The sequence below is a fragment of the Sus scrofa genome, chromosome 16 (genome assembly GCF_054392235.1).
Source record: "Sus scrofa isolate SSC_HxYL_T2T_F1_AM1 chromosome 16, Sscrofa_HxYL_maternal_Yorkshire_Landrace_v2.0, whole genome shotgun sequence".
Taxonomy (NCBI): domain Eukaryota; kingdom Metazoa; phylum Chordata; class Mammalia; order Artiodactyla; family Suidae; genus Sus; species Sus scrofa.
Genome location: NC_139398.1, coordinates 67,853,717 through 67,868,775, shown reverse-complemented (window position 1 = coordinate 67,868,775; position 15,059 = coordinate 67,853,717). Strand labels below are relative to the sequence as shown.

At 48.2% G+C, this 15,059-nt stretch overlaps 1 protein-coding gene across 50 annotated transcripts in view; it reads left to right on the top strand.

Moving 5' to 3' along the window:
* Positions 1–15,059, top strand: part of TENM2 (teneurin transmembrane protein 2) — a 1,290,011-nt gene that overhangs the window by 1,157,460 nt on the left and 117,492 nt on the right. For all 50 annotated transcript variants that reach the window (XM_085001825.1, XM_085001822.1, XM_085001814.1 and 47 more), the window contains one exon: positions 7,632–7,778. In XM_085001825.1, the coding sequence (XP_084857951.1) occupies positions 7,632–7,778 (147 nt within the window). The remainder of the gene's footprint in view (positions 1–7,631; positions 7,779–15,059) is intronic.

Here is a 15,059-nt window from a genome sequence, read left to right as displayed (position 1 = left end):
CCAGGTGCATCCAGGAAGCATGCAGCATTGACACCTGGATCCAAATTTATACCACCTCATGGTAGCTCTGCTGTTTCTGTTGCTGCTGGGGTGGAGGGGCATGATTTCTGCCTTTCTGAGCAAAAGATGCAGTGGACCATAGAAAGCATCATTGCCTTCCCAGCCCTCCCACACAAAGAGCCTGCATACTCACCCCTACACAAACCCTTAAAGACATATGCACACCGTTGAAATGAAGAGGAGCATCTACCTCTGTGTTTTCTGTATCTTCTCTAATAAAGCAGAGGCAGCTGTTCAAGCTCAGGGTCATGGTCGAGCATCCCTGAAAATGTGTGTCTGGAAACAGAGTCTCTACCCCGTTCCCTCCCGCTCATGCAGATGAGCAAGCGGACAAGCCTCAGTGTTTTCGGGAGACCAGCATGCATCTTGGCAGTCAGTCTTCTAAAATTAGTTGGGAGTTTTTCCCCAGAGTGTCCCGACACTAGATTAATTTTCTGAACACTTGCCACTGCCATTTGGTAGAAATGGCCAGCGAACCTCAGGTGATACCCTGTCTCCAGCACCTCACTGTTGGCAACTCTAAAGAGTTCTGGAATGCAGTGGCAGGCTCTATTACAGTTTCCAGTGTTGGTCTGCCCCGTAATTCCAACAATGCACGGTTCTCAGAAAACAGCTGGGGGCCAGGGCCGGCATGGGGGCGCGGGGGGGGGGGGGGTACTTAACTAGCAAAAAGTACAATGCTGCCCCAAAGAAACAGCTGCCCCTTTTTTTTACCTTCAATTCTCCTGCCCCTCATAATCACCCTTGGCAAGAGTGGGCTTTTTAAAAATACTGCTGGTAGCATCACTAGTTTCTTGGGTAGTGGGCAAAGGGGAGTGAGGATTTCTAGGCTGCGATGCAATCACACACTCAGGATACCCCAGAAACCTCCATTTTGTCATTCGAAAGAGGACAGACTCTTGGCTTTTTTCCCCTGCTCTGGCAATGAAGCAATAAGAAATGGCCTGCACTTTATTTATTTATTTATTTTTGTCCCTTTTTTTTGCCTTTTTCTAGGGCCACTCCCGTGGCATATGGAGGTTCCCAGGCTAGGGGTCCAATCGGAGCTGCAGCCACCAGCCTACACCAGAGCCACAGCCGCACGGGATCCGAGCCTTGTCTGCAACTTACGCCACAGCTCACGGCAACGCCCAATCCCCAACCCACTGAGCAAGGCCAGGGATCGAACCTGCAACCTCATGGTTCCTAGTCAGATTCATTAACCACTGCATCACAACGGGAACTCCATTTTTTTTTTTTTTTGTCTTTTTTGTCTTTTTGCCTTTTCTAGGGCCACTGCCGCGGTGTATGGAGGTTCCCAGGCTAGGGGTCGAATCGGAGCTGTAGCCACCAGCCTATTCCAGGGCCACAGCAATGCGGGATCCGAGCCCCATCTGTGACCTACACCACAGCCCACAGCAACGCCAGATCGTTAACCCACTAAGCAAGGCCAGGGATAGAACCCATAACCCCATGGCTCCTGGTCAGACTCGTTAACCACTGCGCCACGATGGGAACTCCAAGAAACGGCCTGCACTTTAAACTATGCCCTAAAGAAAAGACCTGCTGCTAATTATGATATTTGTAATATCAACAGTTAGGTCAACACAAGCTCTAAGTGTTACTCTCTACTGTGCATTTACAAGGTGCCAAGTTCTATGCTTCAATCTTTGCCTTTATCATTTCATTTAACTCCTCTGACACCAGTATAAAGTATTGCCGTCATCCCTGCTAAGTCATTCATTCAGCAAACATTGATTGCCTGTCTCTTATGTCCCAGCTATTATTCTAGACACTGAGGATACCTCTGTGAACAAAAGAGGCAAAAATCCTAGCCTTTGTGCAGATGGCCTTCTATTAGGTAGGACAATAAATGAGATTCATTAGCAAGATAGATTGCTTTACAAATGGGGGTGAAAGGTGAGTCTCCCAGCTCAAGGTCACAGGCAACAAGAGGCAGATCTAGGTTTTAATCTCAGAGCTCCCTGACTCCAAACCAGGTTCAGGTTTTTCCCCTTGATTTGCAAAAGGCTTCCAGGGGTTTAGTCCAGGCTGCCGTAGCTCTCTTAATGGTCTCTTGAGCCAAGCAGGACGTCTCCCTTCTCTGGCTTTCCTTGTCATCTGTCTGCATTTACATGCAGCCGGTTTGGTGTTTTCACTTGCATTCCCATCTGGGTGTTGTCCTCTCTGCTTTTCTAAGGTGTGCCCAATATTGAATGTTAAAATCCTACTTCTCTTTCCATATCCCTTCTCTAGTATTAGCCACTTATTTCTACCTCGAAATTGCTGCACATGGCAGAACATTTCTTGATGCTTTTTCAGAAAAGCCTTTTATGGTAATTATAGCTTTCTTCAAGTACATTTATGCTCCCCTTTTTACTGTACTGTAGACATTATTTTGCTCATGCCTAATTTTTGTTAAGTCAAAAAGCTTGCCTGCCTGGTAACTGCCGATGGATTTTTTTTTTTTTTCAGTATTTGTAATTCTATATGTCGAAAAGCCTTGGCAACTATTCCATTTCCACTCTGCCAAAGGCATCAGAGATGCTGATATCAGTAAGAAGTCATTCATTCATCCCTCCTCTGACTGCATGTTGCGTATTGGCAATCCAAGAGCAAATAAGGCAGACATGGTCTCTGCCCTGGCAGGTTTGCATCATAGCAGAAATTCCCAGAGCGGTCGGGTGGTTGTGCACTGCTCACTTCTGTGAGCCCCATTCAGATGGTAGTGATGATGTGCACGTTTATTATAAGGGTTTTCCCGCAGGTGACAACGAAGTGTCTCTAGGAAGGGCTGCTACAAGGACTAGCAAGCATCAAGGAGATGCCAGGCAGTTGTGGCTCAGTGGGGCGGATAGGATGGGAGGCGGTGGGCTAAGGTAAGGTAGAATAAGGCATCATGGGAGGTGTAGCTAGCCTCGATTTGGGAGCTTTGGGAAGGCTCACTGGAGATGACTCGGGTAAAAGATGGGTTTAAGTTAGGCAGATAGGGAAAGGTGGAATGGTTTCAGTCTGAACAAAGCCTAAAGTGATAGTGAGATAGGTTGACATGATGACAAGCTGTTCATATATGATATAGAAGCCAGGTTAGGGACTTCTGACATTACCCCCAAGGTCCATGGGAAGCTATAGAAGTGTTTTCAGTCGTGTCCAGAACAGAGAGAATTGGATGATAGTGCAAAACGGGAGGCAGGGAGGCCAGTTAGGTGGCTTTGACCAGAATGGAAGTCAAGGATGAGGATGACTTGGGTTAATGTAGTAACAGTAGAGAAGGTAGGTAGGTAGTAACGCAGATTCTAGAGAAATTTAGGAGGAAGGTCAGGTAGCTTTTCTTATAGTTAAGAGGAAAAGTAGGCAAGACTTGGTTGTTGAGATGAGAGAGGTGGAAGGAGGGAGAGGGTAATTAACAGTATGCCAGCTTTTTCCATTTTAAACAGTGGGGTACGTGGAGATGACATTTATTGATCGAGAAATCCAAGTTTGGGAGGGGAAAGATGAAGAAACTGAATTTTTTTTGCGTTTGAGGTTCTCATGAGTGAACCGATGAAGATGCTCAGATACAAGCTGGAGTCCAAGTCCAGAGTTCAGAGGACTAGATTTGAAGCTTCAGGAATCCTCTGAAAATATCAGTGTGATTGGGTTTTGTTTTGTTTTTACATCCTAATTTAAATTTCTGCCTCAGCTCTAATTTTTGTTAAGGCAAAAAGCCTGCCTACCTGGCAACTGTGCCAATGAATATTTTTTCTAGTGGTTGGAATTCGATGTGTAGAAAAGTCTTAGAAAGTCTTCCGTTTCCACTCTGCCAAAAGCATTGGAAGTAAGATAGGACCAGCCCAAGGTTTCACTGACGCCCTTAAAATTCCTCCTTGGGAAGAAGACTTTGATCTTTGAGAAAGAGGTCCCACTAACTTCTCATAACTCTCAGAAGAATCTATAGATGAGGACCAGCCTGAAAAAGATCTAGCACCACCTGATTTTGGCCATTCGTTTAAGCCCCTACTGTGTGCCTGACATTAGACCAGGCTTTGAGGCCCAACAGAAGCAAGGAAGTCTCAGATCTCATGCAGCTTTAGGTCAAGGGCAGGTTTCTCAACCTTGGCATTACTGCATTTGGGGCTGTGTCGTTCTTTGTGGTGGGGACTGTCCCATGCACTGTAAAGTGTTGAACATCTGACCCACCAGATGTCAGTAGCATCCTCCTCAAGATGTGATAAACAGAAGTATCTCCAGACATTGCCAAATGTTCTCTGGGGGACAAAATTGCCTCCATGGAAAATCACTGGTCCAAGGTCATGATAGAAGCTTAAGTCTCCAACAGTCAGCTCTCCAACTGCACAGAGAACCAAACAGCTGTGCCGGTGGCTCAGAGAAAGGCAGGAAGAAGGAAGCAGTGGGGCTAGGCAGCCTGAAATCCAGAAGACTCCATGCAGGAGACCTCCTGGATCCCCAAGTCTGAGCCCATAAGCCCAGTTCAACCCCAGTTATAGATTCCTCTCCAGAGAAAAGCCACCACCTGATACCCATTTGCCCTCCAGACTAATTACTTCCTACGTTTTGTTTTCCCTTAAGCAGAAGCTGGCTTTGCACTTTACAAACACAACGAAGCACCTCCTCAGAAGGCCACCAGCCGAATGAACTTGTGCTGGGGGGAAGCTTGGGGTTGCCTAGCAACGCCACGCACTTACCAAGGCTGCTTTCTTCCTCTTCAAGCTAAAAAGCAAAGTCCTGTCCATTAATTCCCAGCTGCCCCCAAACTTCTCAGAGATTTGCCAGCTTCCCACTGTTCGTGTTTTCATCTTCCTCAGAGGATGTGGAGAAAACCCGCTACTGTGGTCTGTTTATCTCGCTTCACTTGGTTGGAGGAGGAAGGGAAATGGAGAGAGAAAGAGAAGGAGGGGGGGTGTAAGAGCCTCATTCAGTCTAGGAGCATACATATTTTGAGTGTATATCTCCGACTGACATGCCAGTGTTCTTTGCAAATTTGAATTTTATGTAGTGGACGTGGGTTTCCTGCACAATGAGGCTTCTGTCGAGACGTTGGGCATGATTTTAGTCAGCCTGGAGACCTCTAAGTAACTAAATAACAAAGCACATATAATAGACACCATGCAAGGCGAACGCTGGTAGGTCTGTCATGTAGCGTATTCTCTGTGATCCATTCCCCCAAACTCGACTGGCAGAAATTGTAAAGCTGGGGGTGGCTGGAGGTTGAAGATACTCTCTTTTCCTTGAGAATCTGTGAAATGTCCCTTGAGCTTTTCCTACTGAGTTGCATTTTGTTCCTGCAGAATTACTTGTGGCATTTCTCCGACACTGGGGGAAAGGCACGGGTATTCCAGGCAGGGCTAAGGCCACCTCCTTGGTAAGGAAAGGAATAGAAATGTGACCCTTGTCTTTGTAATGTGACCCTTGAGACCCCTGCAAGTCTTTTTGAGGGTATGCAAACATTGGGCCTTTGTTTGCATCCTAGATTTTTGTGCTGGGCTCTGCAGCCCAAGAAAACAGATTCCCAGGTAACTATCTCCTTGTTTCTCCTCTCCAGACAGCTCAGCTTCCTTACAGAGACTTCTGCACATTGAACTTCTCTGTGGCTTACCTAGTTCTCCCAGTTCCTAATGCATATCACATTCTGGACGGGATGAGAGGGAACAAGCATTGAGTGAAACTCCTTAAGGAAATAAATTTCGGAGTTCCCGTTGTGGCTCAGTGGTTAACGAATCCGACTAGGAACCATGAGGTTGCGGGTTCGATCCCTGGCCTTGCTCAGTGGGTTAAGGATCCAGCGTTGCCATGAGCTATGGCGTAAGTTGCAGACGAGGCTCAGATCTGACGTTGCTGTGGCTGTGGTGTAGGCCAGCGGCTACAGCTCCGATTGGACCCGTAGCCTGGGAACCTCCATATGCCGCGGGAACGGCCCTAGAAAAGGCAAAAAGACAAAAAAAAAAAAGAAGAAGATGAAGAAGAAGTAAATTTCAACTCAATTTCAAACCCTCCAGACCTTTCTTCTTAGGAAGAATCTTTTAAATTCCCACCTCTGCCAAGTGCACAAATTAGGTTTATTGGCATCCTTGGGGGCCTGACTCGAGAGAAGCGGGAAGGCTGTGGGGCCATGGCCTCTGGAATGCTGGAGAGAGAAGTAGGGAGAGATGCATACTTTTGATGCAGAAGATTAGGGCCAGAAAGGTTTCAAATCAGTGGCCTCTATCATTACAAAGCGCTTCATCCCCCTGCCATGGCCTGATCCACCCTGCACTTTGTGTGGTTTAAAAATAGATACAGAAAGAGATGGAGATGGTAGCAGATGTCAAGACAGAATTAGAGAGAGAGAGATTGAGGAAGGTTAAATTCATGGTCATCCGGAATATATTTAAAAGTAGTAAGAAAACATACCAGGTTGCATAACTCTGTAAATTTACTGGAAGTCATTGTGCTGTACCCTTAAAACAGGTGAATTGTATATGGTATGTAAATTGGGCCTCAATAAAGCTGTTCGAGGAAAAAAAAGTGAAAACATCTCTAGGCATTCTTGCCAGCAAGTAGGTTTTGTGGGCGTGGCCACCTCCTACCAGTTCTCTGCTTCTCTCTAAGTCTTCTAAAGGGCGACAGAGGCTCTGCCAGGGAGACCCCCTACCCCCCACCCTCATCTCTCAGTAGTGCCCTCAGGCTCTCAGTTTTTCCCTCCGGGCTGTCTTTTCCCCCAAGCTCAGGTCAGGAGAGTTGCAGCTGCAGTCTGGGTCCTGAAGCAATTAGGGAATGAGGTAGGCATCTGATTACACACACATACACACACACACACACACACACACACACACACACTTACACCAAAAAAAGAAAAGAAAACCACAAAATAAGAATGACTTGAACCCCACCACCATTCTCCACCCCCCAAACCCCCACACATAAGCATTCCACATTCTTTTCCTGATTCATGGCACTCAGAACCTACTCCTTCCACAGCCTCCAGATCCCGCAGTATTTTTAAATCATGCCATAAATAGGTTGAGTGATGAGCAGCCAACGTTTTCAAGTGCCCCTTAAAGCTGAATACTACAAAAATATGAAAATAGCCCAGCAGGACCATCCAGTCCTTGGTCATAAGAAGCTTGTGCTAATCATATGTACATTTATCTTTAAAATTCTGAAAGATGGAGGGCACTCTGCCTCCATCCTGGGTTGAGAGGGAATTTTTTTCTCTTCTGCAGAAGGCACTTCTAAAAAAAGAAAGCAAAGATTTTTCTTGAGGTAGCATCCATCCTGAGCCACAGGGCTGGAAATAACAGCCCAGCTAGGATTGCCTTGTAAGCTCAGGGCTAGTTTAGTTTTCCGGAATGCTCCCCACTTTGGAAAGGTTGCCTCAGACCCCTTCGCACAGGTCAGTGGCATTGGGGATCCTCTGCATCTGGGACCTTGCTACGTCTTGCAACCGCATGCGTCGCCTGCTTCCCTGACTCTTCCCAAGGCAGGTACGGGCCCCACCTGAGGCTGGCCCAGCGGCTGCCCTGTGGCCTTGCTCCCCCCTTTTGCATGGCTCCCCTGCTGCCCCAGCGCGGCCTCACGTTCGTCTTTCTCATCCTCTCCATTTCTCCAACCAGATGGCTGCCCCGATTTGTGCAACGGCAACGGGAGATGCACACTGGGTCAGAACAGCTGGCAGTGTGTCTGCCAGACCGGCTGGAGAGGGCCCGGATGCAACGTTGCCATGGAAACCTCCTGCGCGGATAACAAGGATAATGAGGGAGGTGAGCAAGCGTCTTCTCATTCCCAGCCCCTCAAGAACAGAGCATTGTGTATGGACTGTCTTCGTGAGTCCTTTTCCCTGAAAGACCTCCCCTCTGCTATTGTCAGACGTTGTTGTAACATTTCCTTTGAAGCACACACAGTGGAGAACCGGCATCCTCAGGCCAACAGGGGCTCCTAGAGATGGGGGCTGGAGGTGCTGGGGTTGGATGTTGACTTTAGGTTCTCAGGTACACATCACCCTAGAACAGTGGCCAGGCCCCGGCTTTGCCTTTGGGTGACCATTCCCAAGAGCCCCGTGGGGCCGGGAGTTACAGATAAATCTCGGCTGCTGATGACAGCATGTGGTTACCCTGAGCTAAGACATTGTAAGCAGTGTGTCCCTTTCATCCTTGCAGCTCCTGGAGATGTTACTTTACAGATGAGGAAACCGAGGCTGAGGGAGCAATGAAGTAACTTTTTAAAGATAACTCAGTCTCCCATAGGAAAATTGTGGCCCACAGCCAGCCATGTATCCAAAGTCCATGGTCTAACCAGTGGTTGGCAAACCACAGCCTTCAGGCCACATGGGACCCAGTGTCTGTTTTCGTACTGGCCTGCGTGCCCAAAATGGTTTTTACATTTTTAATGGCTGGGGGATCTAAAGGAGAAGAGACTGTTTTCATGACGCACAAAAACCATGTGGAATTCAGACTTCATTGCCCGTGGGTAAAGTTTTATTGGAACATGGCCTGTTCACGTATGCTTTGTCCAGAGCTGCTTTCACCCTCACAGACAGTGTTGGTTAGTTAGACAGAGGCCACGCGGCTGAGGCAAAGCCTTAAAAAGATGGATTGCTCTCTGATCCCTTATAGGAAGTGTTTGCCCACCTCTGTTCTAAACCCCTAAGCTGAATTTTCCTGTGTTATTCCCCGGCGGAGTGCTAAGTAGGGTTGCAATAGCATGTGGACCATCTGATTTCCCAAGAACACAGAGTCATGGTCTCCTCACATGGGTACATGTGTATGATCCACTGCCACCAAAATCACTAACTGGTCAGAACTCCCTTGAGGCAGAAGCTGTTCGGTGTATGAGAAGGCATGAGTCTCATTGCTTAGCAAAAATGCGTATTGGTTCATATGTGCTAATTCCGGAGCTCTGGGACTGTCAGTCCCTGCCCTCCTGGCCCCAAGGGGTCGGCTTCAGTGGCATCTAGAGTAAGGTACAAGCCATTCTGGTGAAGGTGGGAAGTATCAGATACACTATTTTTATTTTTCTTCATCCTACTCATGGACGTTTTGCGATTTCCATAACCCGTTATTGCAGCTGTAGCAAGTGTGTAATTTGTACATAAACAGATGTGCACACCCTGACAGGGCTACATCAGTCCAAAAAAGCTGGTAGACTTGACGCCATTTACAGACCTCCCATTCATTCATTTACCTTCCTGAAGCAAAGCCAGAATAGAAGCCACTTTAAGTCGTTTTTGAGTGAAGTAAGGCATAACTCCATAATACATATTTTTTCCCCCAGAGAGACGATCAGAATCGTACTACTTTTCCTGGGAAGGTTCACTGTTTTTGTTTCTGGTCCCTGGTGATTTCACCCAAGTGGTGGCTTACAGATCTGATCCTTCCTTTGCCAGAAAGGAGCTGCTGTCCTGGCTTCCTTTCCCTGTTGCTGGTGTCAGCAGCTGAAAGCTTAGCAGATAGCTAGAGCATTGCACCCAGGGGAGGGGGACTCAGTTTCCCTGGCCCCACCCAGAGAAAGCCAAATGCCTGGAGTGGTGGGGCTGGAGCAGGTACACAGCGAGTCCCCAGGCTGAGGCCTGCCCAAGGGGCATAGCTCAGGGTCCCTCCTGGTGGGCAGAGGCAAGGGGCATCAGAAAGGCAGGGCACAGAAGCAAATGAGGCAGCAATCATGCTAAAGACAATAGTGGCCTTGTTATGGGAACTGCTAAAGCAGCCTCCCAAGGAAGCAATTAACCCCCAAGAAAAAAAGGGAGAGGGGGCCTCTGTGTGGTGTTTATAAACAGAAACTCCCAGCTAATTTTGAGTTGCTTAGGTCAGGTAAGAGGGGTAGGCATGGATTCACTCTCACCTGGCGTAAGCAGTTCACAATTAACTGGGTTCTTTTTTTGGAGGAGATTCCTCCGTGCAGAGTAGCCTTTTTATGGTTAATTACTTCCCTAGGAGGTGCGCTCAGCACTTTGCTGTTTATTGATAAATATTAAAGCTGTTCCTCATCAACTCCGGATCCAGTCCTGCCGCATGCTAATTATATCACTGTTTCATGGGGCTGGGGCTGGGGCTGGGGGTGGGCGTTCCGCCCCAGGCTCTGTCCTGCCTTGCCAGTTCTCAGGAAGAGCTGCGTGGGTGTCTACACGTGGCAGTGGCGGGGTCAGACGGAGGAGGTGCCCAGGCCTGGGGAGCAGCTGCAGTGAACACATTTGTTATAAGCCTCATGAATGGGGAAAATAATAGAGCGCTCTTCCAAAGCGAGCTGGAAGAGAGGCAAATCATTTTTTCATCTAGGAACATGCTCCTTTTTTTTTTTTTTAAATCTTCATTTAATAGATTTTTTATTTTAAACTGAGATAAATATAGATCTAGATGGTCGAAGCCTGTATCAGCCTTTTTTCCACCTGAGTTCCTCTATGAGAGAAAGACGCTCTGGTGCCTAGAGCTGCTCATAGTTCCAAAGCTTCAGCTTACAGCAACCCCACCACCACCTCCGGAGGACACACAGACTGCTAAGCACTACCCCCATGTCTGATTCTGGAGGTCTGGGGTCCAAGGCAAGAATTTGAATCACTAGTAAATTTCCAGGGGCTGCTTTCAGAACCACTGACCCAAGACTTCCATTATATGGAATGAATTAATGCATCTCCCCGATGCATCTAGAATGGTACAAACTATCATCCTTGGAAAACTTGGGAAATTCTTCCCTCCAGTGTTTTCTGGATTCCATGGTGCTGAGATGAGAAACCTTATTGGGAAACATGGTCTTCAAATATGCCCCCAAAACAATGTATAGATTCCTACCTTCTCGCTCCCATCCCTTCCAAAGTCTCCCAACATCCCCAGCCATGTGACCATGCACTTAACCTCAGGGAGCCTTGACTGACCCCGAGGGGACAAGCTTCACCTGCCACGACCCCTAAGAAGTGGGAGAAATGGTTCAGACAGATGTGCCAGCGAGCAGACTGTCTCTTTTAATAGTGAGAGATCTTTACTTGAACTGCTCACCCCAATTTGAAAATAAGAAGAGACTCAAAGAAATATTTTTGCTTACCAAAGACAAATACCAGCTCATTAAAGTCTGAGGATACACACAACATGCCCGTCGAGTGACAGGCGGGTAATATTTAATTATCACCACCAAGACAGAGGTGTGAGATTCCGTTCATCACAGCCAGGGGCAGGAGAAAGGGTGTGGATTTCCTCTCAACGTGGGGGCGTCGAGGTGGGGAGGCAGTGGTGGACCGGCTGGCCTGGAAAGACAGCCCTTACTCCTTTCCTATACCCCTTTATCACTCCAAACGTGGAATCAGGAGCCCCAGCCTGCTGTCTGCGGAAAGCCCAGCTCCCATCATGGCAAGCCAGCCTGGAAGCCTGTCTGATGGAATCCTGTCCTGTCAGATGCCAGGTTCACTTGGCAGGCAGAAGCCAGGACGGGGAGGGGAGAGCCTTCTCGAAGCCGAGCTTGTCCACAAGCCACCATGCCCCACGTCCTTCCTGACCACACTAAGGACTTGTCTTTGTTTCCCTCCATGCTGCTTCATCACAGGTCTGAGGATTAGGGGCTTTGCTCCTTCACCTGTCACCTCCCTGATTTCTGAATAGGTGACACCATACTGTCATAGGGTTAAAAGCCCGGGCCAGGCAGCAGAGGGATGGCCAGTCTCTGGATCCAAGTCGGTATACCCCCCAGACTGTCAGTTTCCTTGTCTGTAAAACAAGCCAGGTAGTGCCACCTCCATTAGCATGTGTGACGTCTCCGTGAGAAAACGTGTGTTATAGGTCTTACAAGGTGCCTGGCTCCTAGGACACCCTCTGTGTTGGCCCTTGTGAATGTCATTAGCGTTGATGATGTTGTTTTTGTCTAGAATGAGTCCTGAATCCACAGAGGTGGAGCCTAATCCATCATTTTCCCACAGTTCATCACCACTGAGGTTCTAACCAGGGCTCGTCAGATTTCAGCGTTGCGTGACTGCACCAGAGAACTGGTTTCAAATTTAGATTTGTGGGCCCCCGCCTTGGAGAAGGTGATTTGTTAAGTCAGAGATGGCATCTCAGAATCTGAATTTTTACCAAGCACCCCAGAGGATTCTGACGCAAGTGGTCTACAGACCACATTTTGGGGAAAATATATGTAAATAATGGTTTCCCTACATGGGCTGACCCAGTCCAGTGGTGCCTGTTTCCTAAACACCTAGCCCTAGCATTTCCAGAATACACGAGGAGTGACGTGAAGAGAGGGGAATTTTATTTCAAGAAGTATGTAATTAGAAAAGCAAAAACACATGTTCACGTTTAGTTTCTGAGTGAATAGCTGAACTGGGTTTTCAGAAGCAATCACCATTCCTGGTTGGGGAAGTAACCAGTGTTCGTTTCGAAATTTTAAGCGCCTTTAGATTCTCCATCGTCAGGCTGTGACTCCATCCATCTATCCATCCATCAGCTATTCATTCTTGGTTTAACAAACATTTGTGGACAGTTTAGTAAATGTCAGACACTGAAAATAGGCCTTTGGGAATATGAAGATGAACACGACACGTGTGCGCAAAGAGCTCCCGTCCGTCCGAAGAGACAGATGTTTAGCCGTGGCAGCATTATTCCTGCAGTCCAGCATGTGAGGCAGACGGCGTGAAAGACCTTCCTTCATCAGGAGCTTAGAGAAGGGGTATCGCGGACCGTGGGCGTGGACCACTAGATAGAAAAGCAAGCCCATCACAGCACTGAGCCCAGGGTCTTCAGCCTGTTTCCTTGCTCCCCTCAAACCCACAGGCCAGTGTGATCAGAACCCCTAGGAGGGGCCCCTCCATCCACCAGCAGCACTGACATTTCTCTCCCTAAATGAAGGACTTCAGTCAGGCTCCCGTTCAGAATAGTATTCCCCAGCCCACCTCCATGTGTGAAGCTTGGTTCCTTGTCTCTGCCTTGGGTTAAGAGGTGTGGATGCTGGCCTGAGCTCAAGGCTTTACAGCCAGGTCTAAATGGGGAGAAATAACGCTGGAGTGTGACCCAAGTTCTTGGAACAGACAAATCCCACCCCTCACCTGCTGCCTCCTCCCCTTCTCTCCCCATCCCATACCACCCAGACTGATCTGCCATGATTCAGGGATGCTTATTCTGGCATTTATCTCAACTGTTAATTAATAACTCACCTTGTCGGTGCATTTAGCAGAGCCAAGCCTGGGACCTCAGGGATTCTGGGAGAGCTCTGGTTTACAAGTCAAATAGTTTTGTTTCTTCCTCCAGTGAGAGAGAAAGCTTGGGGAACCCATTGTAAATGCTGTGATGAGTGTGTGCAAATTATGTTTATGGATCGTTTGGGTGGGGGGCAGCTTCAGTGCGCAACACTGCTCTATTAATTGGGTTGGATAAGGATTCCCCTTGCAGTCCAAAGACCTTGTGACAAATGTAACTGTAGCCAGAAACAATTAGCTCCCAGAGAGGAAGGCAATATATTTGATGCTTAGAAGGCAAACTTGGCCTAGAGGCCACTCCAGCTGGCCAGGCACTGGAGCTCTCTTTTTAGGGAAGGCAGTAGAACTAGCCCCAACACAACTCCTAGAGGACCATGTGGCAATAGGGGTCTGAAATTATTCTGGATCTTCCAGTTGAGATAAGATCTTTGGAGTTCCCATTGTGGCTCAGCGGGTTAAGAACCCAGCTAGTCTCCATGAGGCTGCAGATTCAATCCCTGGCCTTGCTCAGTGGGTTAAGGATCCAGCGTTGCTACAAGCTGCAGTGTAGGTCACAGATGCAGCTCAGATCCTGCATTGCTGTGGCAGTGGCAGTGACAGGAAGCTGTAGCTCCAATTCGACCCCTAGCCTGGAAGTCCCATATGCCACAGATACAGCCCTCAAAAAAAGCAAAGAAAGAAAGTGGGGGGTGGAGGGGGAGACGGAGAAAAGATCTTTGGCTTTCTGGGCACATTTGACTAGAGAATCTTCTATTTAGGAAACTGAGAGTTGGGGGGTCCATTTTCTGTTTTTCTATTGAGGTTGAAAAAAAAAAGATGGAATCCATTCTCCATGGCCTATAAAGCATATAATCAGTAAGATTTCAAGAGCCCTGAGCTGGGCTTTGTAGACACCTGGATAACAGGAATAGGAAGCCACCAAGGGCTCTCTGCTGTTGCTTCTGGCCCTGTTCTCTGTGTCTCCACCCAGCAGCCAGAGGGATTGTTTTAAATTGTAAATCGGATGATGCCATGCCCTCAAAGGGCTTCTCCTGTAGTTAGAATCAAAGTCAAAAGTTTTGACTTGGGGGAGTTCCCATCGTGGCGCAGTGGTTAACGAATCCGACTAGGAACCATGAGGTTGCGGGTTCGGTCCCTGCCCTTGCTCAGTGGGTTAAGGACCAGGCGTTGCCCTGAGCTGTGGTGTAGGTTGCAGACGCGGCTCGGATCCCGCGTTGCTGTGGCTCTGGCATAGGCCGGTGGCTTCAGCTCCGATTGGACCCCTATCCTGGGAACCTCCATATGCCACGAGAGCAGTCCAAGAAATAGCCAAAAAAAAAAAAAAAAAAAGTTTGGACTTGGCCTCTTGGCCTGGAGGGCCTACTCTAATGGTCCCTTCCTTCTCTCTCATCATCCTGGTGGCCTCTCTAGCAGCCCTCTGGCCCGCCTTCTAGACCTTCCACAGGCTAATCTTGGTCCCCTTCAGAGCCTTTGCTGGTCCAGGGCCAGCAGCCAGTGCTCTGCCCTGGGCAGTTTGCATGACTGGCCTCTTCTGCTCCTTCTTAGGTTTCAGCTCAAAGGCCCTAAAGAGGCCTCCTGACCTGGAAGGTTCCCCTGGGTCTCTCTCCCAACACCCTTTGGTGTTAGCTTCACAGCAAATATCACACCCCTGAATTGCCCTGTCTCTGGCTTCTCACCAGAAACGCAAGGCCTACACGTCTATCTCATCATTGTTTTTCCGCTTCCCAGATGAGGAAACCAAAGCTCCAGAAGGTCATATTCAAAATAAGCCTTTCAGCACACCACTATGACAGAGCGGTTTTCTGCCGTAGAGCCAGCATCTTTTTTCTCCTAAAATTCTGACACGGTTTAGAAGCTCGTCCTGAGAAAGGTT